Genomic DNA, 9,643 nt, shown 5'->3' with positions numbered 1-9,643 from the left:
GACACAGTCTCAGTCTTCATCATTCTTCACAAATGCACAACATTGTAAGTGAAGTCGAAATTAATAAGTGAAGCTCTGCAGCTTCTAGATCCAGGCTCTTCCCTCAGTAGGTCCCAATGGAACCCAGAGCCCAATCTCAGGGTGAGGCTCTTGACTGGTCAAAACATCCACTCCTAATGGGAAGGGATTCAAAATGACATTGCCCCAGTGGAAATAGGCTGGGGTAAAAGCCAGGTCAGAAGATGGATCTCAGCAATACTAATACTAAAGTATGGGTCTGAAAACTAGGAAGAGTCAGATTGTCCCATAAGGTAAAAATATTTTGCAGGAGGGGACTGATTTTAATGTGGGATATGTGCATATTTGTGTATATAGGTGAACATAAGCATAGTCTAGAAAATATATACAGTATGCACACATATATTTGGTTCTATTCATTTTTCTACATAAATGTCCATAGTCACTGAGAAGATGTACGCCCAATCCAATAATCAGAAACCAGATCCTGGAGCATAACGTCCCCGTCATCCCCCTCAAACATCAATGACAATCATTCCAGGTCACAGAGATTTCGCACAGAGGCGAAAGGACATAAAGATGGGAAGAAAGGCCAGACAACAAAGAAATTCCAGAGAGAAATCCCAGGGAAATGGCTCCAGAGAGCAAATGCCAGAGCTTCTCTGAGATCCCAGGCACGATCCTGCAGCTGGCCCTGGGCACCCCAGCAGCTATGAAAAGTGCTGCGGCTCTCAGAGCTCCGGGGTGGGGAGATGAGGGCACAGCACAGAATGGGGGTGCTACTCACGCGGTCGTTGCTTCCTTTATTGTCTTCATACTTGGTTTCTATATGAATGGAGAATTTCGGCAGAAAGGAACACTAAGGAAAAAAAAAAGGAAAGTTTCGTTAGCCTATCATTTTTTCCTCCCTTCACATTCTCAGTATAGCCTCTGGATGCTCTCCTGACCATCATGTTGGGAGCACTATTCCCGATCAGAAGTGTTATGGTACTAGGTCACTATCTAAATTCAGAGAAAAACTCACCTTTGGCAACATGGACACAACTGCACCCAGAAGTTAGGCCACAGAGAATAACCAAGCAATGGAAGGCAAGTCGTTGTATTTCCAAAAGAAATACGTTCTGTGAGTCCTACCGCAGGTTTTAGGAAAGCAAACCCCTGACACAGGTAGTTCCCATTCTGGGGAGCTTACCTGTGAGGGAGAAGCTGCCACTGCTGGGTATCTGGGGACTCAGCCTCAACCTTTATGTAAACATTCATATAAATAAAGCTAGGGAGGTGGCATTTAGCAGTAGAACATTAGGATAACAAATTATGGAAGTCAGACACACCTGCTTTTAGTTTTGAATTTATCACCTGACAGCTATGTTTCTTTGGTCAAGACAATTTAACTTTTTGGAACCCTGGCAGTAGTAAAACAGGGATAATAATTATTGCCTAATAGTAACGTTTTGAGAGTTAAATAAAACCATGTGTGTAAAACAAGTAAATTCTAGGCCCAGAGGAAGCATTCAGCAAGTGACAGCACTCAGCATGAGGCTGCCGCTGAGCTTGACGTAAAAGGCAGCCCCTCTTTTTGTCAGCACAGGGAGGAGAAACCCCAAAAGCACACTGCCCTACTGTCTCAGTCTCAGCAAGCCACGTTCTGTGTACTCAGGAGATTTTAAGGGTTAAGGTAGCTTGAGAAGAGGGTTTTGATGGATGTTGATGCAACCTCCCTCCTGCTGGCACCGAGCTGGGCATTAACTTTCCCGGCCACAAGAGATGGGATTGAAGACTAATGGGTAAAATGACCCAGCAACTCCACTGGGAGCTGCAGGTGTCAGAGAAATGAGACTCCAGCTGATATACTCACGATCCTGAGTCTGGCTCCTTTATTTATTTATCCAACACGCCCAGAGCACGTACTCTATATATACCAGGCCCTGGTCTAAGTGCGTTCAAGTTCTCATTCATTTATTCCTCATAACCATGCCATGTAGTAGATACTATCGTTATCATCCCTTTTAAAGATGAGGAAATGGAGGCACTGAGAGGTTAAGTAAATGGCTCATGGTCACACAACTTGTAAATAGTAGTGTCGGGATTACAAGACTGGTGGCCTGCTCCCAGTGTCCATGCTCTTCATCATTATCCTACCGGTTCTCAAAGTGGAGTCTTCAAAGCTGCAGCAGCAGCAGCAGCAGCATCCTAGAAGCAAATTCTTGGGCCCAACCCCATACCCATTGAATCAGAAACTCTAGGGAAGGGGCCTAGGCGTGTGTGTGTGTGTGTGTGTGTGTGTGTGTGTGTGTTTTAAAATTTATTTATTTATTAGAGAAAGGAGAGGCAGAGGGAGAGAATCCTCAGGTAGACTCCCCAACGAGCACGGGTTTGATCCCAGGACCCTTGACCTGAGCTGAAATCAAGTTAAGTCAGACGCTTAACTGAGGAGCCACCCAGGCACGGCCTCCAAGAATCTGTGTGATTTTTTTTAAAGATTTTATTTATTTATTTGACACACACAGAGAGAGAGAGACAGAGAACGAGCACAAGCAGGGAGAATGGCAGAGGGAGAAGCAGACTCCCCGCTGAGCAGGGAGCCCAAGGCAGGGCTCTATCCCAGAGCCCTTGGATCATGATGTAAGCCGAAGGCAGACGCCTAACCAACTGAGTCACCAAGGCGCCCCCAGGCACCTATATTTAAAAAGCCCTCCAGGGTGGGATGCCTGGGTCGCTCAGCCTTGAGTGTCTGCCTTTGGCTCAGGGGGTGATCCCAGTCCTGGGATCAAGTCCCACATCGGGCTCTCTGCCAGGAGCCTGCTTTTCCCTCTCTGTGTCTCTGCCTCTCTCTCTGTGTCTCTCATGAATGAATGAATGAATGAATGAATAAACAAATCTTTAAATTAAAAAAAAATGAGTGAAATAAAGCCCTCCAGGGGTTGTAGATGCTTGCTTGCATTGGAAAACCACCTCACTACCCCATGCAGGGGAAGAAAAGAGTGTTCGTTATCTACAATTCAGAAGTCTACAATACTTCACCCCATGTGCTTCATCCCCCCAAGTCCAGAATCCCGTTTCAGCGCAGCTGAGCACCCTAGCAGCATGTGTACAAGAAGGCAGGGGCCTTGGACGTGCCATTGATAATTCTGACATCACCTGACTGTGTGCGTTGGGCCTTCATCTGTCTTAATCCAAGTGAAACGAGCAAGCTGAACCGTGACTAAGGAAACACAGAAACAATCAATCCCAGTAATTGTCTTTATGGAGAATGAAGCTCTGCAATTATTCATGAACACCTTCTTTGCTGTCTCCTCTCAAAACCGTCACCCCATAACTGCTGCCCGCACGCATGCTGCCCTGGGGAGTCCGAGGAGGGGGTGCTCAGCACGAACTGAGACCCTGGAGGGATCGGAGCAGCTCAGAGCCCATGGCGGAGTTCTTGACATGTGAACTCGGGGAGATGCACCTGCCGAGACCCTTTTAAAAATATCAAGGCTTCCGGCGAACTGATTGGTCCTTTGTAAGCCGTAATTCATATGAGAGTCAATGCAGTGCGTGCACAGCGCCAGATGGCAGGAGAACAGAGCCGTCCCGGGTGGGGAGCTGGGTCTGGGTGCGTCAGAGTGGAACACCCCGCGAGGAGTTTTTATCGGTTGAACCCCTCAACCACTTAACTAAGGTCAGACAAATGAATTTTAGCATTTGGGTATTAAGCCCAAATATGAAATGCAAAATTCTTAGGCAAATTAGCAGATGCTGTTATTTTTTGAGTCAAGGACTTAGGTTATTTCCATATCAGAAGCTCAATCCTGCCAGAGGCTGGGAGTGCACCTGCTTTGGCCAGGCAGCAGGGAAAACCCGGATGGGACAGGTCAACTCTAGGCTGGTCAGAGTCTTCTCCTTCAGCAGTGGTTTGGGACTGATAATCACCTTGGGATGTCCGATGGCCGGTTCTCGGAGCCCTGGAGGTATGGTGTTGCAATTTAAAAATCAGGAGTACCTCTGGTCTAGGGCATTTTCAGAGCTGTCACTAAAAACTTTCTGGGTAGAAGTCCATCTTGAGAGAAAGTTCTGTCTACCCTACAGTTTAGCTTCCCTAAACACCCAGCCCACGAATCCTAGTAGAGCCTTAGCAGTTAAGTGCGGTTGTTGTTTTGTTGTTGCGCTCCCCGGCTGGCTTCCTATTTTGTTTCACTACAGAGGTGATCCTAAGTCCCCTTCCTTGTTTAGACCCCTCTGGCTTTCCTCCTTCCTCCCTTGCAGCTGATAATTTTGATTCATAGTTCAATAAGACCCTGCGATGGAAACACTCACAGTTTCCCTCTCCTCCACCGCAGATCTGCTTATTTCTTTATGCTGCTTAACTCTTTGTGAATCAGAGAAAGACGTAGCTTTCCAGATCCCGGTGGAAAATCACGTAACGAGAACTGAGACACAGAGGGCAGCAGACCAGGGCTCAAATCTGAGATGCATGGACTCGGGCAAATCATTTTGGCATTCTCAGCCTCAGTTTCCCCGCAACAGAACAGGGACCGCCCTTCTCTACTCTATAGGGATGTTGAGAAGATCAGTTGAGGTCATTCGGGTAAAACCCCAGCACAGTGCCTGGCACGTAGCAGGTGCACAGCAAAAAATATCTGTAAGTCTCTTCTCTGGAAACTTGTTTCATCGATTACTTGCATTTTCTCCTGGCTTCCTTCCTGTAGCCTGAAAAATATCATGAAAAGTGGCATATTCCTAAGAAACAAGTATCAAGTTTGCTCAGTGATGTTCCTTCCTTCGTCCATCATTAATCTCATTTCTCCTTGTCTCCACAGCCTAACTGTTCAACGAGTAGCCCATGCCTGCCGTCTGTGCTTTTTCACCACCACCTCTTTCTCAACCAGAGCAATAGGGCATGGAAATGACCAAGTGTCAAAGAATTTTCAAACCAGCGTCACTTCCCTGTCCACACCCCAAGGAAGCCTCTACCCTGTTGAGTATGAGCCAAGAACTCCACCTTCCTTTTTTACCTTCCCTTCCTTCCTCCACCCCTTCAATGGCCGGTTCCCCTAAGTTCTGCCCTCTGCCCTATTTTCTGGCTCGGAATCCTCTGAACCCTCTCCCTTGGGGATCTCACCTGCCCCTCACTTTCACAGATGCTTCCGAAGCTGACATCTCTAACCCCACCCGCTCTTCTCACCTGTCCAGCTGCCCATTGGCCACCCCCAACAAGGGTCCTACAAGCACCCCAACTGTAAAGTCCAGACTGAATCTGAACATTCCCCAGCACAGTTCTCGAGCTTCCTAGGGCTGCCATAACAAATTGCCATGAGCGGTGCGTCTTAACGCCCTCTCAGTTCTGGAGGCCAGAAGTCTAAAATCAAAGCGTGGACAATGTTGTGCTCCCTCTGAAGGCTCCAAGGAGAACCCTTCCCTGCCTCTTCCAGCTTCCGGTGGCCCCAGATGTTCCTTGGTCTGTGGTTGCATCCCTCCAAGCTCTGCCTGTTTCTTCATATCACCTTCTTTCCTCTGGGTGTTCTCTCAAGGTCCGTAACTAATTACAGCCACAAGCAAAGGCCCTATTTCCAAAAAGGTCACATTCTTAAGTTCCAGTGGACATGAATTTTGACAAACGCTATTCAACCCACTAGACTTACCCATCACATCCAATGAATGCCCAAATCCTGCTGGCTCAGCTTCCCTCCTCAAAGGAAAGACCTAGAGTCTTCTATATCTGACTCTAACTTTTTTTATGGCCCCACCCTACATTCCTCCCAGTCACAGAAGACCACTTGCCATTCTTTGGAACACTTCTGGCTGCCCACAGTTCTCTCAGCCTGAGGTCTCCTTCGTATCCACAGACCATCCCAAATCCCACACCAGAACACTGATCCCATGTGTGCAGGTAGCATTCTGTTTGTACTTTGTCACACACTTATCTCCTTTTCGATCTCCAAAATTGGCTATGTGTCTGGCTCCCCGGGCAGAAGATAAGCTGCAACATGTCCCTCAGGAGGATTCTTCCTCACTCCTTGCTGTCACTGTCACAGTCACCCAGCCAGTCAGGCATTGAATCTTCTATTTCAGTTCTGCTTTCTATGACTCAGGGCTTTGATCCAGCTGAGAATATACCATCTCGCCCGGTCCATCTCAAGTATCTCGAAGGGAGCGCCCCACCTTCCAACCCTGGACATTCTCAAAACACGCGGTATCCCCTAAAGATTCTGACACACTTTCATCGATGAGGGGGATCCCCTATCACAGAAGGAACTCTCAGGAGTGTGGGAGCAGAAATGAAATTGGGAACTTTGACACAACCAAGTGGAACACGCTGTGAGAAGGGAAACATCGGGAGTGTCACCTATTGGCTAAAACTGGAAGATGTTAAGGGATTCAGAAGACACCTGTGCTCTCTACGGCACAGTCACTCAGGAGCACTGAACCCTTAGAGTCCCATTAGGCACATGATGACACAAAGGAAAGACTAAAACACTCACGGCAGACAGAATTCTCAGGTGGCCCCCCAAGACTCCTAGCCCTTGGTCTACACACCTTGAACAATCCCTCTTGCCCACAGTGTGGGCAAGACCTGTGAGTGCGATGGGATTGTAGCCCCTTTGATTCGATGTCAAGGTGATCAGAAGCTGTTATATTATATAAGACTTCTCTTTTTGAAAAAGCAGAGATTCTGGTTGCCTTTGAAGAAGGAAGCAGCCATGTGGTGAGATGACCGTGGGGCTAGAGCCTGACGGAAGCTTCTAGGAGCTGAGAGAGACCCCTGGAGGCCAGCCAACTAGAAAACCAGACTTCAGTCCAATGACAGCAATCCGCCAACCAGAGCCTGAAGAGGACCTCAAGCCCCAGACAAGATTGGAGCCCAGCCTAGTGAGACTCTGAGCCAGCACCCAGCTAACCTGGGCCCAGCAGACACCCTGTGTTTGAAGTTGCCATGTTTGTGGGAAATCTGTTATGAGCCAATGGAAAAACCAGTAACAAGACTGAACCTCAAGAATCCAGCCACTGCTTCCCTTTCAAATCACCCGTTTGGCATCTGCATAAAAAAATCACTCCCGTTGATGTCTGAATATGTCTCAGGAAAATGGGGGCATCTATACTCTTCTAATTTAGTGGCTGCAGCTGTGATGTCAATGGCTTCGTCCATGACCACTACTTCGGGCTTGGGTGGTGCTGACTAGTAAGTGATGGCACTAGGCCTGCTGCCAGCCTGCATCCAGATGCAGCAGGACACGCATCACCCACAGGAGGCAAGAATTCAGGAGAAAGAATACAGGTTTTGGAGAGAAACAGACCTGAGTACAAACCCCAGCTTCCTTTCTCACAAGCTGTGTGCCTCCGAGGAAATTCCTCAGCCCCTCTGAGCATCCGTCTTCTCATCCATGAAACAGAGATGGGACCAAACTCATCACAGAGGGGTGAAGATGAAATAATCTAGCGAAGGGCCAGGCCACATCTGGCAGGACAGGTAGTTGGGAAATGCTGGTCCAGCCCACAGTACCCCTTCCCCACGGAACCCCCCAGGCTAGGTGGGAAGGAAAAGCCTGGGGTGGGGTGATCCTCCCCTGCACATGTGCGAGGACACACTAGGAGGATGTGGGCTTGCAGGGGTGGTGGCAGCAAGAGGACACCTCCCCAGGACATGGTTGGTGGCCATGCCACAGAGCAGGTTTGTGCTCCCGCCAGCCTCACTCTGCCACCTGACCCGCTGTGTTGTCAGGGACATGTCGTGTCGTCCAGGTTCATCCTCTCACCATCCTCCTTTTCGCCATCCGCCTGGCAGTTCCTGCTTCCGTGCAGGGCCCGCTCCCCTGACCTCTTCTCTGCTTTCCCCGACCCCCTGCCAACGTCAGGCAGGGAAACAAGAACACCACCCAGGATCCCCGTGGACTCTTCTTTCCTAGATGTAAAAGGCTTTATGCCTGCGCGTTCACTCAGCCTTATTATAAAAACCAAGGTTCAGACAAGTTGAGAAATAGCATCAAAAAACAGCATTTGGGAGCCCCAGGGGTCCCGCTAAGATGACCCTGCTTACAGGCAGAAGATTGGGGCAGTGACTCTAGAGCAGCAAAATGAGACAGGGAGAGAGGCAATAAAGTGCCCTAATCCCCTGGAGCCTGGGGGACATCATGAGTCACTTTAGCCCCTCCCTGCTCTCCTTCCTCCCCTGGGCCCATTCAAAATCTGGAATCTTCTTTCTCATGAAAAATCTTTTTTCTCTCTCTCTTCTTGACTAGAAAGGCAGCTTGGCCAGGAGAATCATTAACAAATATTCACTTTATTTCATCCAGGGTTTGTTTTGCCCCTAACCCCCTAAAAATAGTAGTGTCAGGGAGAAATCAGAGAGACGAGGCAAAGCTCTCCCGTCATCTCCTCTTTGATTTTCTGGCTTAGATCCTCCAGAGCCAGAAGAGTCTCACTAGGGCTGCTAGCATCTGCTCCCGCTATGTGCAGCTTCCTTTGTCCCCAGTATCTGTACATCTTTAATCTGCCTTCCAACCGCGGTGGCAGCCGCGGTGATGATCAGGTACCTGTGAAACCCCTGGCACCCAAAGCCAAATGTGCAGGAAAGCGCTGGGTCTTTGTTGACCACGGAAACGCATGTACTTGTATCTTTGGGAAGTGATGAGAGCATCTGCAGTCGGGAAGAAGAATGCCAGGAAAAACAAGTGAAGTACCTGGGCTTCTGCAAGAATCATTTCCAGACCAAGCACTCCCAGGCTCTGTGTCGGGAAAGGAAAGCAGCCCATGCAAAATGCACGGCGGGGCTGAATTTTCAATTCACTACAGACATGCTTTGGAAAAATGAAAGGGCTATTTTTAGTATAGTGATTGATTAGGGTTGCCATGGCAACAAGAAACACTTACGAGAAGAAAACTAGATGTAAGCAAGTCTTAAAGAGAAAGGGGCAAGCCCATGGGAATTTCATAGTTTCTGTAGTCCCCCCATGGGGATGGTGGCTGTAGAGACAGGGCCTGGGGAGTCAGGTCTGAGGCTCTCTGGGGGAAGAAGCGTGCAGCAGCAAAACTTCTGAAAGAATGAGCACCATTCAGGTTGAGGATCACCATTACTGTCATGCTACGCTCCCACAGCACCCGGGGCATGATGAAAACCATGAGCTAAAAGCGTATTGATCCCACCCTACAACAGTTTATGAAGTAAAGTAAAAATCATGTTTGCTCTCACAATATATTTCTAAAACTTTCTTTCTTTTTTTTTTTTTTTTAAGATTTTATTTATTTCTTCATGAGAGACACAGAGAGAGGCAGAGACATAGGCAGAGGGAGAAGCAGGCTCCCTGTGCGGAGCTTGATGCAGGACTTGATCCCAGGACCCCTGGATCATGACCTGAACTGAAGGCAGTTGCTCAATCACTGAGCCGCTCAGTGGTGCCCCTATTTCTAAAACTTTCTTAATTATGCCTCATCTGGTGGGCTGATTAAAAATGAACTCCAGTTGCCTCCCTTGTACTGATGACCTGCTCTCAGAAAGTTGGTGGAGCCCCTGGAGCACACTTCTGATGCCAGAACTTGATTTCTTTTCTTTTTAAATTTTTTCTTTTTTCTTTTCTTTTTTTAAGATTTTATTTATTTATTCAGAGAGAGAGAGAGAGAGAGGCAGAGACTCAGGCAGAGGGAGAAGCAG

General features: G+C 48.2%; 1 protein-coding gene across 1 annotated transcript in view; it reads right to left on the bottom strand.

Moving 5' to 3' along the window:
• PITPNC1 (phosphatidylinositol transfer protein cytoplasmic 1) overlaps nt 1-9,643 on the bottom strand; it is a 264,181-nt gene that overhangs the window by 86,685 nt on the left and 167,853 nt on the right. The window contains exon 5 of the mRNA XM_025999614.2: nt 806-877. Coding sequence (XP_025855399.2) covers nt 806-877 — 72 coding nt within the window. The remainder of the gene's footprint in view (nt 1-805; nt 878-9,643) is intronic.

The sequence above is a fragment of the Vulpes vulpes genome, chromosome 2 (genome assembly GCF_048418805.1).
Source record: "Vulpes vulpes isolate BD-2025 chromosome 2, VulVul3, whole genome shotgun sequence".
Taxonomy (NCBI): domain Eukaryota; kingdom Metazoa; phylum Chordata; class Mammalia; order Carnivora; family Canidae; genus Vulpes; species Vulpes vulpes.
The sequence above is the reverse complement of the archived record's forward strand: the minus strand, read 5'-3'. Positions and strand labels throughout refer to the sequence as shown.